Source organism: Protopterus annectens, chromosome 9.part0 (assembly GCF_019279795.1).
Source record: "Protopterus annectens isolate FY-2018-M chromosome 9.part0, PAN1.0, whole genome shotgun sequence".
Classification (NCBI taxonomy): domain Eukaryota; kingdom Metazoa; phylum Chordata; order Ceratodontiformes; family Protopteridae; genus Protopterus; species Protopterus annectens.
In genome coordinates, this window is record NC_056743.1 from 1,910,403,545 (window position 1) to 1,910,421,705 (window position 18,161).

Consider the following 18,161-nt stretch of genomic DNA (forward strand, 5'->3'; position numbering starts at 1 on the left):
AATTTAAAATGGGTGGCGAAAGCCAAACACTTTCTGGCTAGGCTTAGAAATGCCCTAGGGCAGATAGCCTAGTATGAACCTATGAACATGGCAACAGGCCTGTCTCTCCATGTGGTGAGAATATAAAGTAAAGTCAGAAGTACCTTGTTTAAAACTCTGGGGGGCAGTGCTTGACACTGCAAATTAGATGTCATGTATGCAAATAGGTACTGTGAAATTTCAAGGGTGCTTTTACAGCAAACATCAGGGCACCACCAAACACTTGGAGCGAAACTACTAAAGTAGTTCCTGATGATTTATGAAGTATTTAGGGAATATTCTGAAGTTAGATTAGACAGCGAATAACCGAGCAGTATTTAATGAAAATTAAGAATTAGCTTTGTCAAAAATGATGAATAGTGGGGATTCACCTTACCTGTTACTACTAGTTCTGGTCTCAACACAGCTTCATGCTGCTGGGATACAGTGACCATTTGCTTCTTCTCTCAGAAGAGAAAAAAACAGTAGCACCAATCCTAAGATGAGAAGCAGGCCACAGGCTCTTTGGTGATCAACAGTCTTGTGCCAGATGATGCAGGATTCTGTAGGCTTGTTGTAGCCTTTTCCTGTTGGATGTCTTGAATAGCAACCAGATCAGGAAGGTCCCAATGAGTGGCTCATTGTTAAAATACAGTTAACCAGGAATTGATGCACTCTGCTCCTTCTCTCACCAGGAACAAAGCAGAACCACTAATCCCAAGATGACTACTGAGAGGCAGAATGTGGGCTTTCCAATGCTCGTTGGCCTTGCACATTTTAAAGGCAAGATGGAAAAATGGGTTAGTATCATAAGAGTTGTAGTGTGCACTAAGCAGTTGGATATGTAAGAAGGGATAACTCAATCCTGAGTAGTAAAAAGGAGAGACACTAATTTTAAAACAGCATGATAGATTATATGGGAGAGGGCACTTAGTAACCGACTGGATGGGGGTGGGCACTTAGTAACCGACTGGATGGGGGTGGGCACTTAGTAACCGACTGGATGGGGGTGGGCACTTAGCAACCGACTGGATGGGGGTGGGCAATTAGATTAGATGGGGTGGGCACTTAGATTAGATGGGGGTGGGAAATTAGTATTCTGGCTCTATGGGCTAAAGTAGAAGGGCCAATAAATTCAAATATCAGAAGGCGGAGTGACTTCATAAAATGATAATGTTATGCTTACTGACAATAACCAATGAAAGGAATGAACTGTGGTCAAATTAACATGACAGGTAGGCAATCAGACAAACGGTGAGTTTAAATTCTGACAGACTCAACAGATGAAGCTCTCTGTTTAAAAATGCAACAGAAAACACTGTACAATTAAAACATTTTGTAATGAAAATACACCACAATATACTAAATTGAAGAAAAGCAATAAAGCAATACAAATTACAAGAAAGCAACATAAGGAAAAACCAAATAACCTTTCCCTCAGAGCTGCCTTAGGGTTGCCATCTTTTGTTGTGGCCAAAGTGGACTAAAGCCACACCCCTTGTACCTCCCCTAATCCTTCCCATACCCTCCCCTCTCCCTGCCCACTTTCCACCCACTTCATGACATCATAGGCATGTGCAAGGGAGGAGGATTGTCCTCCTTTTTCTGGTTTGCTGCACAACTGTATTGTATTAGAAATGTTTAATTAAAAAAAGAAAAGTGAATCTGCCAGTTTAAACTCTGACAGCCTGTTTTTTGAAACAGAATATTGGAGTCTATATAGTGTTTTCTGGACTACCAGACAATCTGTTTCATTTCCTGATAGTCTGGGGAAAAAACAAATAGGTGGCAACCCTAAGCTGTCTATGGCACAGTCTGAGTGAGGTTTGCTGGTAAGTCTCTGAAATGTTTTCGTTTACCCTGTAAATACAATGTTTAGTTCCTTGCTCCTCCCTCAATTCACAGGAAGCTAACCTTAGATGACCTGTTCTAATTTCTATGCAACTCGTTAGAGACAAAACTCCAGTTTCTTTCCTAGTTTAAATATGTAACAGAAAACAGAATACAATCAAAACACAGTATAATGGAAATACACCACAATAAACAAAATAAAAGAAAGCTATAAAACAATACAAATTACAACACAGCAATATAAGGAAAAACTAACCTATCCCTCACAGCAGTCCAAGGCAGATTCTGAATGAGCTACTCCAGTAAACCCAGTTACAGTAAGTTCATAGGTAGGTACTAGACTATCGGCCCTGGGGCCTATACAAGCCCAGCCAAAAAGGTACCCTGGCTTTTGCCACCCAAGAAAATTATTTTCCTGTGCCACTGTCAAGCAGAGCCACAGAGGTGATCCCCGGGGTGAATTTCCTATTTCTCATCCAATCATCAAGATTTTTCTTGAAGAGTGCTAATGAGGAGCTTTGTTTGATATAGATAAGTAGTTTATTCCAGAGTATGGGAAGTCTCTGGGACAGGAATCTATCCCTCCGGCATGTTCTGTTTATTATGGTGACAAGGTTTAGGACCCTAGAGCATGTAGCTCGGGGGATTGGGATTTCTTTAAGTGGAGCATGTCCAACAGCTCTGGGTTTGACATAGCTTTGTATGTTAGGCAGAGATCACCTCTCAGTAGGCGATATGTGACGGAGTAAAGCTGGAGTTTTTTGAGACGGTCTACATAGGGCATCTGTTTGAGGCCGGTAATCTTCTTTGTGAGGTATTTCTGCGGCCTTTCCAGTTGTTGTAGATGTCTTGTGAGGTACATACCAAAAGGGGCATTGTACTCTATAATGGGTCTGAGTGATGAGTAGAGGGGAACAATGACCTCTTTTTTTCTGAAAGAGACACCTTTTGTGATGAGGTGTGCCACATAAAAGGATTTCCTGACTACTGTGGCGATGTGATTGTCAAAGGAGAGACTACTGTCCACCTGTGTCCCAAGGTCTCATCACACTTTCAGTGTTAAGTATACTACCGCCTATGTTGTAGTTCATGGGTACAGAGTTTTTACCAAAGGGGATGACAATGCACTTTTTGGCATTGAGCTTGAGGCCATGGCTTTGACACCAGGCATCTGTCTCAGTGAGGCCCTTTTGTAGGATGTCCACATAGTTAGGAGTTTCGATTATGGCTCCTAGTTTGCAGTCATCTGCGAACTTAGTTAGCCAAAGACCTTCTGTGTTAGCCTGTACTTCAGATAAGTAGATACCAAACAGGCGAGGACCCAAGACTGAACCCTGTGGTGCTCCACTTGTCACTGGTCTGAAGTCGGATTTGGAGTCTGCTACTTTCACAGTGTGGGTTCTGTCAGTGAGCCATTTGGCAACCCATCTTGTGACATAGGGATTTATACCTAGTTTAGTGAGTTTATCTATAATTCCAGAGTGGGGGATGGTATTCAAAAGCCTTGGCAAGATCTAGATAGGCTGTGTGAACCACCTTACCCTTGTCTACAGCTTTGGTGACTGCTTCAAAGAAGTCTATCAGGTTTAGGAGACATGATCTGCCTTTTACAAACACGAACTGGGTGGGATCCAGAGTTTGGAGATTACCAATATCTTTGTTTATAAGTTCCATGATGATACATTCCATCCATACGTTTACTTACATAACTGCACTTTCCCCATAAACCACAGCTTGTTGGTTACTACCATATACGGTCCTGCAGTGTAGCACTGGAGAAACTAAATGTCTCTATTATCTGCAGAGGCTAGCTCTTAACAAGCAAACAGGTGGGTTTGGCACAATGGTTAAAGTCTTCACCTTCCAGATACAGGGTTCGATTCTGATCTCGGGATATTGGCTAGGCTTTAAATGGCCCTTCAGGGCAGTAAGCCTAGTAGCCACCCATGAACCTATGAACGACATTCAACTATTATTCATCTGCAAAACCTTGTACAGAGTTTCTGCTACCAAAATATAATCACTCCTACATTCCTTCTCACTTACTCAGTCCTACATGATGACAAAATATACTCCCAAGAGTGTCTGTCATATGTCCAAGCTGTTTCTCATAAGCCTATGCACATCCTACTGTTAGAGCAAGTCTGTATCACTAACAAGAGAGTTATAAAAAGTAACGTTGTACTTATTTATTCAATCATTTCAGTGGTTTAAGTGTTAAAACCTCTTGACCAATCATTAAAAAAAAAAAAAAAAAGTACAGTTGTGTACACTTACCATAAATGTAGATGTTCGAGTGTATTCACTGTTGCAGTCATTACATTTGGGTAATCTGCTGGCAGGTTGCCCTCAGTCGGCCTGAATTCCAAAGTCTTCGGTCCTGCGTCGGTTGCTGTCTTCTCTTCCATGATGTCAGGTCGTCAGGGGGTATAAAACATGCAGCCAACACCATTTTCTTTCGTTTTTCTTGCCCCCGATGTCAGGTGCCCCCAAAAAGGTAGCAATAGGATATATATAAATATACATGCATCAATATAAACTTTACCTTCATCTACAAGCAAATACACCACATAGGTTTAGAAGATAGAGAAGGAAAGATAAACTTTAGAATGACAGGGGGATGGCAGGAGGGTAACCTGGACTGCAACAGTGAATACACTCGAACATCTACATTTATAGTAAGTGTACACAACTGTACTATGTTCTTCGTGTTTCACTGTTGCAGTCATTACATTTGGGCAGAATCCCAAAGCTATGGTTGGGAGGCTGGAGCTAAACAACATTAGGTGCGGCTATAAGGCCCTGCAGCGGCAAAGCCTGCCCTGGACTTAGAGTAGAGAGGCAAATGGTAATAGTTTGTAAAGGTGTGAACAGAACTTCAAGTAGCAGCCTCTAGAATGTCTTTGGTTGGTACTCCTCTGAGAAAGGCTGCTGAAGTAGCTGCAGCTCTGGTGGAATGAGACCTAATGCCCTTGGGCACAGGTTTACCATGGTGTAAGTAGCAGAAACGGATGCAGCGGCTTTCTCCACTTTGAATTTGTCTGCTTTGAAATTGCCTTTCCTTCTGATCCTGCAGCATATGTCACTAGTAATTGCTCAGTTTTTCTTAGAGCTTTAGTCCTGCTCAAGTAGAATCTTAACTGTCTGTGTACGTCCAAGGAATGCAGAATTCGGATAAAAAGTTGGCAAATGAATTGTTTGGTTAAGAGTCACACTGGAAACCACCTTAGGCATAAAAGTAGGATTTGTCCTCAGAGACACTCTGTCTGGGTGAATGGCCATGAGGGCCTGTAGCTCTGAAACTCTTATTGCTGAAGTAATTGCTAGTAGCAGAGCTGTCTTCCATGATAAGAACTTTATGTCAGCTGTAGCAGATGGTTCAAATGGAGGCAGGGTGAGCTTTTCCAACACATAATTGTGGTCCCATGCAGGTAATGGTGATCTTCTATGAGGCCTTAAATTTTTGGCTCCTCTAAGATACTGCTTTAGTAAAGGATGAGAAAAGATTGGTGGCTCTGTATTGTAATGAGCCAAAATGGCAGAGGCATGGATTTTGATTGATGAGAAAGATAGGCCTTTGTCAAGCATCTCAGTTAAGTATTGTAAAATCTGAGGAATATTTGGTTCTGCTGTATCAGTTACTTGTGCTTGATTCCAAGCACAGCATCTCTTCCATTTGTCAGCATAAGATTTTCTAGTACTAGGCCTTCTGGCTTCCAAAATGACATCCATCACAGCTTTACTCTAGGCCCTCTGGCTTCCAAAATGACATCTATCATAGCTTTACTGAGAGGTGTCATTTGTATGATTACATGATTAGCCATGCTGCCAGGTTCAGAGTCTGTAGTTGATTGTGCAGGATCGGATTGTTTTGCTGGGACAGTAGCTGTGGTCTTTGAGGCAAGGTCCAAACTGGGTATTGAGACAAGTTCCTCAGGATTGGGTACCAGTACTGGCGGGGCCAGTCCGGGGCAATTAATATCATCTTTGCCTCTTCTACCCAAGGTCCTGCTAAAAGTCAGACGAGAAGCCAAAGGAGGAAAGGTGTAAACTGATAGGTTTTTCCAACTGAAGGATAGGGCGTCCACTTTCCGTGCTTGTCTGTGATAAGCCCTTGTGCTGAATCTTTTCAATTGATAATTTTGAGGATATGGCAAATAGATCTATGTCTGGGCTCCCCCATTTCGCTGTTATCATGCTGAAGACATATGGATTTAGTTTCCACTCGTGAGGATCCATAAGGTTTCTGCTTAAATCGGCTGCCAGAGTGTTTTGTTTTCCTGGCAGGAATTGAGCTTGAAGATGTATTTGGTAGGTTAAAGCAGTGTCCCACAGTGCCATGGCTAATATGCAAAGTGGGTATGAGTGTGTGCCCCCTTGCTTATTTATATACCACATGACTGTGGTGTTGTCCATCTTTATCAGTAATTGTCCTGGATGAAGTAAGTCCTTGAAGGCTGTTAGGGCATTTTGAACAGCTAGCATCTCTTTCTGGTTGATATGTAGATGCATTTGCTTTGGTGCCCATATGCCCTGAATGCATATTCCTGCCATGTGGGCCCCCCAGGCATAATCTGATGCGTCTGTTAAGGTTTGGCTGGCAGGGGGTAGAATGAACGGCCATCCCATGTTTTGGTGACAGGCCCTTGCCCACCATAGAAACTCTTGTTGCAGGCAGGGAATGAGAGGAATCATTGTTTCCAGACTGTGACAATGTTGACTCCATAAACTTTTTAGGTACCATTGAAGTTTCCTCATATGCAGTCTTGCATATGGAATTAGTAGGATGCAGGATGCCATGAAGCCCAGAACCTGCAGAATTTGTCTTGCAGAAGACTGGATTTTTGTTACCATCAGGTTGAAGTAAGTAGTCAGTTGCCTTTGTTTGTCTGGCATGAGGTAAGCCATCTGGGCAGTTGTATTCAAGCTTGCACCCAGGATTGTCATCTTTTGAGAGGGTACCAGTTGTGATTTCTTTTCGTTTATTGTGTACCCTGGGCATGTTAGAAGCCTTTTCACAAACACCAGGTGTTCTTAGAAGAGAGTGTCCTTGTTCTCTGCTTGAATGGAGACAGTCATCCAAGTAAGGATATATCTGTATACTTTTTTGTCGGCAAAATGCAATTACTGGTGCCAGGCACTTTGTGAGGACCCAGAGGGCAGATAAGCCAAAGGGCAGTGCAGAGAATTGGTAATGCATTGAGCCAGCCTTGAATCTGAGGTATCTTCTGCACGACTGTCTTATTGGGACATGCAGGTATGCCTCTTTTAGGTCTAAAGTCACCAGCCAAGCTTTCTTGCCCAGCATGGGCAGAAGCTGCTGCAAAGTCAGTATTTTGAATTTTGGAATGTCCAGGTATGTGTTCAAAATCGATAAATCCAGTATTGACCTCCAGGCCTTGTCCTTTCTGGGCACCAAGAACAGTCTTGAGTAAAATCCTTGTCCTTTTTCCTGTTCTGGTACCGACTGAATGGCCCCCATATCCATGAGGGACGTAACCTGTGTCTGTGCCTCTGCCCATTGATTTTTTGGCAGATCTGGCCAACCATTTGCCATTGGCAGAGTGTGGAAAAGGAATCTGTATCCCTATGATACGATGTTTAGTACCCACTTGTCCTGGGTTATTAACTGCCAAATTTGTGCATAAAGTGCTAATTTTCCCCCTATGGGTGCTGCCAAAAGATAAGTGCTTGGTGTAGGCAGAAGGAAGTCATTGGGATTGCTTTCTGTAGGTTTGCGCTTTATCTTCTCCAGATTTGGAGGTGGATGCGCCCCATTGCTTTGACCTGTATGAGTCTTGCGCCTGGTATCTGGAACCCTTAGGGAGTCTGGATTTGCCCCTTTGAGCTCTGTCTGACACAGGAAAGGACCAATTTTTTGTAGGCCAGTGTCTACTGAATCTTGGTGGCTGCACTTGTAAGATGTCTAACAGTTTACATAGACTTAACTTTGTCTTCCATTTTCTTTAAAACCTCTTCTGCCTTAATACCAAAACAGTCATGCTGTAAAGGTGCATCTAGCAATTTAGCTTTAACATGATCAGGCAAATTTTGTTCCTTTAACCAGGCATGCCTCCTAATCACAGAGCCAATAACTGTAGCCCTGCAGGAGGCCTCTAAAGAATCAAAACCACATTGCAAAGTATGCTTTCCAACTTGTTCCGCTGCATGCAATAATTCCTGCAATTCTTTATTTTCTACACATTCTGAAATCATCATCATTTTCTGTTTCAGCAATCCCATAACATGTTGTTGGTACTTAAGCATATGAAATTGACAGTTTAAGGCCCAGATTGCCAAGGTTGCAGATGTATAAACCTTTTTGCCCCATCTATCCAGTGCCCTTGGACCTCTGTCAGATGGGATAGGGATTTTTTGCTATCGAGGACTTAACTCCCTTTGGACCCTGTGAAATAGTTTCAGGATCAGCAGCAGGGTTTCTAAATAAAAAATTCTGTGAGTCAGGGACCCTGTAATATCTGTCAGGCTTACAGGGAGCCGGAGGTAAGGACTCAGGGGTCAGGCCTGACTCCGAAAACACATCATCCACAATGTCTAAAACAGGGAGAATGGCTAAAGGCTTGTGCTGAGGGAGAAGGAAATCCCTGAGCCTCTTTTTTGATTCTGAGAAGTCTTGGCTCTCCCAGTGAAAATGCTCCCTCAAAGTATGCAAGGTTTCTCCAAATGAATAATCCTCAGGAAGAGATGCAGATGGAATAGACTCCTCAGCATCAGAATCCTCATAGGGAGGTAAAGATAATTCCTGATCAGAAGAGGAATCAGAAGAAATAGAAACCTGATCTGAGGATTCATAATCAGTGTCTTGCCTAGGCCTCTTATCTGGAGGGGGATGGGTACCCCTGATCAAGGTAATAAGGTCTTCAGCCATTTTGATCATCTGTTTTTTAGGTATACAGGCCTTTGCACGTGGCTCAGGCATCTTTTTTTAGTTTTAGAAGTTGCTTTTGTCTTTGATTTTGCAGCTGTCGTCGGTTTGATATACAAATGTTGAGGTCTGAATACACCCTCAGAAGCTGGCGCCTGCTCAGCGACTCCGGGCCCATCCGAGGGAGATGCATCTGTCGGTCCAATACATCGGTGTCGGTAGAGGCCTACGACTCAAAGGTAATGGGTATCGGGAGCTGAGAAAGTGCCTCACTGAGTACCGGTGACTGGCTTAGGAGAAGCTTCATCGTCGGGTTTGGACCTCGACTGCCACTGTCCTTTTCTTTGCGTTTTTTATGTACTCCGGTAGTCGGATTGCTATCCGATGACATTTCTGGGTAGTTAAATCTGTTTCCAAAATACTTCGATGCAAAAATATACCGACGATTAATAGTACATTAGTTAAATCTAGCATAAAACCGACAGACAGGCACGTTATGATCAGGGCCTAGGCAAGGAATACAGTATAAATGGAAATCCTTATGAGGTATTTGCTTCCCACAAGTAATACAATTATTAACTTTATGACATTGGTAAAAAGCAAGAAAAAAGTTTCCCCAACGGGGTACTTTGCTTTAGTGAAGACTTTGGTTCTGAAGCTCAAACTCGAATATTTCAGTAGTCGGCTGACCGGCACTTGCGAAATGCTTCTGCTTCGGGCACCGCGTGGCAAGAAAGACTAAAGAAAATGGCATCAGCTGCATGTTTTATACCCCTGACGACCTGACGTCATGGAAGAGAAGACAACAACTGACGCAAGACCCAAGACTTTGGAATTGAGGCCAACTGAGGGCAACCTGCCAGCAGATTACCCAAATGTAATAACTGCAACAGTGAAACATGAAGAGCATCAGATTAACCTACTTTTCATACTGAACAGTTATTCCTTTCTTTGGTCTACTAGGGTATGGACTTGCAACTTTATTTTCTGAGTCGGAGTTCTACTTGGCAGCATTATGTATAAACAGCATCACTTTCTTAGCATAAAAGGATTAATTTGTTCATTTTTCTGATACCCACTTTACCTTATAGAGGGTCACCGAGGAGCTGGGGTCTACCCCAATAACCACTGGTAATACAAGTCAAATATTGTATGGGATATCACCCCCCCACCTCTTAGGCAACTCTGGAGAAGGCCAATTTACCCACTGATATACCTCTGGAAGACAAAGAAATGGGACACCTTAGCAGAAACCCAAACAAAAGGAGGACAAGCAAACCCTACAAAGTGGGCACCTCACTCAGAAACTGAACCAGAAACCCACGTGTGAGGGACAGCGGTACTAGTTCCTACAAAATCCTATCATGAGACCGCATGCCCTTCTAATCTCTTTAGCACAAATACCTTCCAACTCTCATTTCTAAAGACTGCCCACAGTCTGACAATGTTTTCTGAAGGAAGCTGAAGGACAATCATGAATTTACTCTATAATCTTGCTATATCATGCCAGCAGTTTAAGGTAATCCCAAAATGCAATCTCCAGGACAGGAGCTGGAAAAATTTAGGAGAGATTTATAGCTTGTTACGCTCCACTGCCATAAGAGCCTGTAATTTGGAAATCCTTCTAGCTGAAGTGACTGCTAAAAGGAAAGCTGTTTTCCAGGAGAGAAATTTCAAGTCTGCAGTAACAGCTGGCTGAAAAGGAGGGAGAGTGTTTTTCCAATACGAAATTGAGATCCCAGGCAGGGGTTGGAGCTCTCCTGGGTGGTCTTAAGATTTTTGCCCCTCTGAGGTACTGCTTTAGCAGACAATGAGAGAAGAGGGGAGGTTCTGTGTTGTAATGAGCTGAAATGGCAGAGGCATGGATTTTTATGGAAGAAAAGGACAGGCCCTTGTGAAGCATCTCAGTTAAGTATTGTAAAATCTGAGGAATACTGGGCACTGCTGTGCTTATTCCTTGTGATTGGTTCCAGGCACAGAAGAATCTTTTCCATTTGTCAACATAAGATTTTCTAGTACTAGGCCTTCTTGCCTCCAAAATGACATCCATCACAGGTTTGCTGAGGGATGCTAAGGGAGAATTTAGGGGATAAGCCATGCTGCAAGATTCAAAGTTTGGAGCAGTGTGCACAGAATTTGGTTGTTCTGCTGAGACAGTAAGTAAGGTGTCTGAGGCAGGTGCCACAGTGGAAGGTGTGACACATTGCACAGGAGTGGGTACTAGTGTTGGCAAGGCCAGTCTGTAGCAATCAGAATCATTTTTGGTTTGTCCTGATTGACTTTTAGTAGAACTTTGGAGAGCAGAGGCAGAGGGGGAAAAGCATACACTGATAGGTTTTTCCAGCTGAATGAAAGAGCATCCACTTTGGCTTTTTTGTGATAAGTTCTTGTGCAGAATTTGTCCAACTGATAGTTCTGGGGTGAGGCAAAAAGATCTATGTCTGGACTCCACCATTTGCATGTCAACATGTTGAAAATCCGTGGTTCCAGTTTCCATTCGTGTGGGTCCATGAGATTTCTGCTTAGTTCGTCTGCCAGAGTATTCAGCTTTCTTGGCAGGAATTGAGCTTGTAGTTGTATTTGGTAGGTCAAGACCGTGTTCCACAATGCCATGGTTAGTCTGCAAAAGGGGGTAGGAGTGTGTACCCCCCTGCTTGTTTATGTACCACATAACTGTGGTGTTGTCTGTCTTTATCATTAATTGTCCAGGATGAAGATAGTCCTTGAAGGCTGTCGAGTGCATTCTGTACAGCTAGCATCTCTTTCTGATTGATATGGAGGTGCATTTGATTTGGGCTCCATTTGCTCCGAATACACTTCCCTGCCAGATGAGTTCCCCAAGCATAGTCTGAAGCGTCTGTAGTTAGGGTTTGGGTGGCGGGGGATGAAGTGAATGGCAGTCCCTTGTTTTGGTGGCAGGCCTCTGCCCACCATAGGAACTCTAGTTGCAGGCAAGGTATGACAGGAATCATTGTTTCCAGGCTGTGACAATGTTGACTCCATAAACTTTTTAAGTACCATTGAAGTTTCCTCATATGCAGTCTTGCATATGGAATCAGAAGAATGCAGGAGCCCATGAATCCCAAGGCTTGCAGAATTTGTCTTGCAGATAGCAGGGTTTTTGTGGCCACCTGTTTGAAGTTACCAAATTAATTTGCTTTTCTGGTGTTAGGTAAGCCACCTGGGCAACTGTATTCAAGCTTGCACCCAGGAATGTAATGTTTTGAGAGGGTACCAGTTGTGATTTCTTTTCGTTTATGGTGTACCCTGGACATGTTAGAACCCTTTTTACAAACGCTAGATGTTTTTGAAGAATGGCCTTGTTTTCTGCGTGAATTAGACAACCGTCCAGGTATGGATACATTTTAATATTTCTTTGCCTGCAAAATGCAATTACTGGAACTAGGCACTTTGTGAAGACCCTGGGCGCAGTAGATAAGCCAAAGGGCAGTGCAGAGAACTGGTAATGCAAGTAGCCTGCTTTGAAGCGGAGGTATCCTGCAATATTCCCTGATTGGGATATGCAGGTAAGCCTCAAGTCTAGAGTTACCAACCAGGCATCTTTGCCTAGCATAGGAAGTAACTGTTGAAGAGTCAGCATCTTGAATTTTGGAATGTCCAGAAAAATGTTTAGAATAGATAAGTCCAGAATTGGATGCCATGATTTGTCTTTTCTGGGTACCAGGAAAAGTCTTGAATAGAAACCTTGTCCCTTTTCCTCTTCTGGTACTGGTTGAATAGCCCCCATGTTCATGAGGGACAGTACTTGTTTCTGGGCCTCTGCCCACTGATTTGGGGGCAGGTCTGGCCATCCGTTTGGGATTGGCAATGTGTGGAAATGAAATCTGTATCCCTGAAATACTACATTTAAAACCCATGGAGAAGGAGGCACCCCCACTGTTTTGTTCTAAAAGTCCCTTATGACTGAAACCTGGAGCCTTTGTAATGTCTGGGTTTGACTTGAGTGGCTCTCGAAGGAATTGGAAAGGACCAGTTCTTAGTAGGCCAGTGCCTACTAAATCTTGGAGGTTGCACTAATAAGAAATATTTCACAGTTTGTATAGATTTAGCTTCATCTTCCATCTTTTTTTAAAACTTCTTCAGCCTTATTACCAAAGTGACGGTCCTGTTGTAAAGGGGCATCCAACAATTTTGCTTTAACATGATCAGGCAGAGTTTGCTCTTTGAGACAATCATGCCTTCAAATTGGGATGACTGCAAACTGGGAGCCATTACTGAATCCCCAAATGATGTGGATACTCTACAAAAGGGCCTTACAGAAACAGATGCTTGGTGCCAGAGCCATGGGCTCAAGCTCAATGCCAAGAAATGCATAGTTATCCCCTTTGGGGAAAAAAAATGCATCTGTGAATTACCATATAGGTGGCAGTACACTAAACACCGAAAGTGTGATAAGAGACTTAGGGACACAGGTGGACAGTGGTCTCACATTCGATAACCACATCGCCACAACAGTCAGGAAATCCTTCTATGTGGCACACCTCATCACTAAGGGCTTTTCATCCAGAAAAAAGGAGGTCATTGTCCCACTGTACTCATCCTTCATTAGACCCATTATAATGCCGCATTTAGTATGTACCTCTCAAGACATCTGCAACAATTGGAAAGGCTGCAGAAATACCTCACTAAAAGAATCACGGCCTAAAGCAGATGCCCTACACTGATCGCCTTAAAAAACTCCAGCTATACTCTGTCGCATATCGTCTACTCAGAGGCGATCTCTGCTTAACAAACAAGGCCATGTCAAACCCAGAGCTGTTGGACATGCTACACTTAAAGAAATCCCAATCCCTCAGAGCCACAAGCTCCAGGGATCTAAACCTTGTTATGACAATAAACAAAACATGCTGGAGGGATACGTTTCTGACCCAGAGACTCCCCAGACTCTGGAATAGATTGCCCATACATGTCAAGCAGAGTGCCTCTTTGGCCCTCTTCAAAAGGAACCTTGACGACTGAATGGGAGAAAGGAAATTCACCTCGGGGATCACGTCAGTCGCCCAGCTAGACAGGGGTCCAGGGAAGTAAATAGTGTGGGAAGAAATAGCCAGGGAATTGTTACGGCTAGGCTTGTATAGGCCCTAGGGCTGATAGCCTAGTACCAACCTATGAACCTTCTTAGCACAGACCCAGTTACAGCAGCCCTGCAAGAGGCCTCCAAAGAATCAAAACCACATTGCAAAGTATGTTTTCCAGTTTGTTCAGCTGAATGCAATAAATCCTGTAAATCTTTATTTTCCACACGGTCAGAAATTAACATCATTTTCTGTTTAAGTAGTCCCATGATATGCTGTTGATATTTAAGCATATGAAATCGACAGTTTAAAGCCCTGATTGCCAAGGTTGCAGAAGTGTAAACCTTCTTACCGAATCTATCCAGCACCCTGGAATCTCTACCAGAAGGGGTAGGATTTTAGCAGTAGAGGCCTTAATGCCCTTGGGACCCTGAGAAATGGTTTCAGGATCTGCAATAGGATTTTTGAAAAGGAATTTGTGGGAGTCAGGAACCCTGTAGTAACTGTCTGGCTTACAAGGAGCCGGAGGCAGAGAATTGGGAGCCATACTAGATTCTGAAAAAACATAGTCAACAATGTCTAGAACAGGAGGTATAGCCAAAGGCCTATGCTGAGGAAGAAGAAAATCCCTAAATCTCTTTTGAGATTCAGAGAAATCCTGACTTTCCCAGTGAAAATGTTCCCTTATGGTATGTAAAGTTTCCCCAAAAGAAAAATCCTCGGGGGGGGGGTGGGGGTGGGTGTCAGAAGGAATGGAATCTTCTGCATCAGAGTCCTCATAAGTAGGTATAGACAAATCCTGTTCATTAGAAGAGTCAGAACAAACAGAATCCTGCTCAGAAGATTCATAATCAATGTCTTGCCTAGGCCTCTTAGAAGGAGGGGGTTGGCTACCCCTGATCAGAGTAATTAAATCTTCAGCCATTTTGATCATTTGTTTTTTAGGCATAGGGGCCTGCACATGTGACCCAGGTGTCGTTTTTTAGACATAGATTTAGATTTTGGCCTTAGTTTTGAAGATGGCGGTCTAATATACAAATCTGTAGACCTGAAAACACCCTCAGAAGCCAGTGCCTGCATAGCGGCTCCGGACCCATCTAAGGTAGAGACATCCGCGGGTTCCATATTTGAAGCATCTCGTGGCATACCGGACTCCGAATGGGTCTCAGTAGAGGCCTGCGAATCAGAAGTAGCAGGTATCAGGGGCTGCAAAAGCACCTCACTGAGTACCGGCAAACTGGCTTAGGAGAAGCGTTGTCATCAGTTTTAGACCTCGACGGCCTGTCTCTGTCTTTTTCTTTGCATTTTTTAGGTATTCCGGCAGTTGGACTGCTAACAGGTGACATTTCTGGATAATTAAATCGTGAGCCAAAATACTTAAGAGGCAAAAATATACAGACGTTTAATAGTGCGTTGATTAAATTTAGCACAAAAGCGACAGCAAGGTACGTCGGGCCTAGGCAAGGAATACAGTACAAATGAAAATCCTTATGAGGTATTTGCTTCCCACAAGTAATGAAATTATTAACTTTTACTGACATCGGTAAGGAGCAAGAAAAAGTTTCCCCAACAGGGTACTTAGCTTTAGTTTTAAGACTTCGGTTCTGAAACTTGAAAACAAAAATTTCAGGAGTCAGCCGACCGGCACTTGCGAACTGCTTCTGCTACAGGCACAGCGCGGCTGTAATGGCGTCTGCTGCATGTTTTATACCCCTGAAGTCATGAAAGAAGGGACAGCAACCAACGCAGGACCCAAGACTTTGTTAATCAGGCCGACTGAGGGAACCTGCCAGCAGATTACCCAAATGTAATGACTGCAACAGTGAAACATGAAGAACATCAGGGTATAAACTGTAAAAGCGACAACATAGTGCTAGCTCAGATTTATTAAGCACAAAGTTGAAACAAACAGAATAAAAAAAAACTAACTACCGTGAGACATCCAAAACGGTGCCAGGGAAACAGCAAAGCACTTATTAATAAAAACTTGTGCACTGTGTCCAATTGCAGAGATGAGAAAAAGTAAGTGTAGGTCATATGGTGGCAAGAACCTTGTCACGAACGAACTAAATAAATCTAATTATTCAAATAAAATCTAATTTATCAAACTAAGAAAATACATCTGTTTTGCAAGATCTACATTCTGTGTGTAAAGAAGTTAAACACAAAATATTTGTGGGTGCATTAGAAATGCAGTATCATAATTCAGGACAAGGCACAGAGAACATTAAAAACACGTGACAGAAAAGCTTAAAAATCAAAGCAAAAGCATTACCTTTACGCTAGACACTGCAGTGGAATGATTACCTTTACGCTAGACACTGCAGCTGAATGATTACCTTTACGCTAGACACTGCAGCTGAATGATTACCTTTACGCTAGACACTGCAGCTGAATGATTACCTTTACGCTAGATACTGCAGCTGAATGATTACCTTTACGCTAGACACTGCAGCTGAATGATTACCTTTATGCTAGATACTAGACTGAATGATTACCTTTACGCTAGACACTGCAGCTGAATGATTACCTTTACACTAGACACTGCAGCTGAATGATTACCTTTACGCTAGACACTGCAGCTGAATGATTACCTTTACACTAGACACTGCAGCTGAATGATTACCTTTACGCTAGACACTGCAGCTGAATGATTACCTTTACACTAGATACTGCAGCTGAATGATTACCTTTACACTAGATACTGCAGGTGAATGATTACCTTTACGCTAGAAACTGCAGCTAAATGATTACCTTTACGCTAGACAATGCAGCTGAATGATTACATTTACGCTAGACACTGCAGCTGAATGATTACTTTACGCTAGACACTGCAGCTGAATGATTACCTTTACGCTGGATACTAGACTGAATGATTACCTTTACGCTAGACACTGCAGCTGAATGATTACCTTTATGCAAGACACTGCAGCTGAATGCAATATTTTATCAGAACCTGTCTTTAGAACACTGAAGTTGACAAGACACTGTCTGAAATCAGCACACAGTTTACGGACATCCTGGATACACAATGAAACTGGTGGGTAAGATTTTTGCTTAAATGTTAGCAGAGATGCAACATATGAAATTATGTCTGAACGTTTGTCTTTCAGAAACTCAGCCAAATATCTGGGGTTGTGTGGTATTTGAGAAGCTCGAGACGGCAATGAGAATTCACAGCGCAAAGGTGGCCAGTGACACGAACATCCATGCAGCCAGAACGCTTTTATACAAATAATTACGCACGACCCAAAAACTGTAGAGGAAATGAACAAATCATTTTAATAAAAAAAGCTGCAGATTCAGACTCTGTTGATAATATTTTGCAGACATATGCAACTTACTGAATTAGGTTGTTTACCAAGGGACTACCATACTAAAATGTCTCCATACGCAGTACCAGTAATTCATGTATACAGCAGAGTATCAGTGGAACTTCATGGGAGACCAGAACGAGATCATCTCTGGAGAAATCGGGATGGTTAAACATCCTCTTCCACTTGAGTGGGATAATGGTATGGTTACAACACACACACACCAGGACTTGTATATAAAGGAAACACTATTCATTGCAGACAGAATAAACAACTACAGTTTTGCACGTCCCTTTTTCTTTCAACAGACTATTTCATCAAAGCTGTAACACGTCTCAAGATTGTGTGACCTCAGATTACATGTACTACGTAAGGAGGTACGAGGGGTTATGCCATCTGAAGAGGTGGTGTGGGGTCCCCCCATTTCATCCAGTGCAAAGGGAAGGGATGGGGTTCCCCTCACTTCAGCCAGAGCTACTAAGATTGACTGACTTATTGGCCACTTTTGATTAAATGGCCAACAGAACACCATGGGCGGAATAAAATACCAACAAATCCATGAAACCAGAGTAACATGCTACTTTTAAAAGGTAGAGTATTTTCAAGTCATTCGAAACTTACCGTTGGTCAAACTCCTTCTGTAAATCTTTGTGGCATTCATCTAGTTTCTGCTGCAGCTTTTTCCTCCTCTGCTCAGGAGGAAGGTGACTAAAATCCTCTGACACAGTTGCCTGCACATTAAAAATAAATTTGTAAGTCAGACAGCACAGCAGAGAGTGTGTTTCATTAATGCCTAGCATGCCAAACTATTTACATTTTACAGCTGATGGCAACAAGCAACACTGCAAAGAATGCAAACAACTGCTCAAATAACTATGCCATGAACCACTCTAATGTAATTTTATTCTGCCTGGCTACAAACTATAAGGAACAGAGTAAAAGATAATACTATGTAGAGTCTAAGTATTAAAAATATAAGTAAATATAAAGCATTTTAGCTCAACCTGCACTGCTGTACACGTTCATCCTACAAAACTGAAAATAGATATTGAGATC

The 18,161-nt window shown here is 42.7% G+C and overlaps 1 protein-coding gene across 4 annotated transcripts in view; it reads right to left on the reverse strand.

Annotated features, from left to right (window-relative positions):
* The window catches only part of TRIP10 (thyroid hormone receptor interactor 10), a 1,409,323-nt gene that overhangs the window by 163,026 nt on the left and 1,228,136 nt on the right, over nucleotides 1-18,161 (reverse strand). For all 4 annotated transcript variants that reach the window (XM_044084721.1, XM_044084722.1, XR_006366390.1 and 1 more), the window contains one exon: nucleotides 17,727-17,836. In XM_044084721.1, coding sequence (XP_043940656.1) covers nucleotides 17,727-17,836 — 110 coding nt within the window. The remainder of the gene's footprint in view (nucleotides 1-17,726; nucleotides 17,837-18,161) is intronic.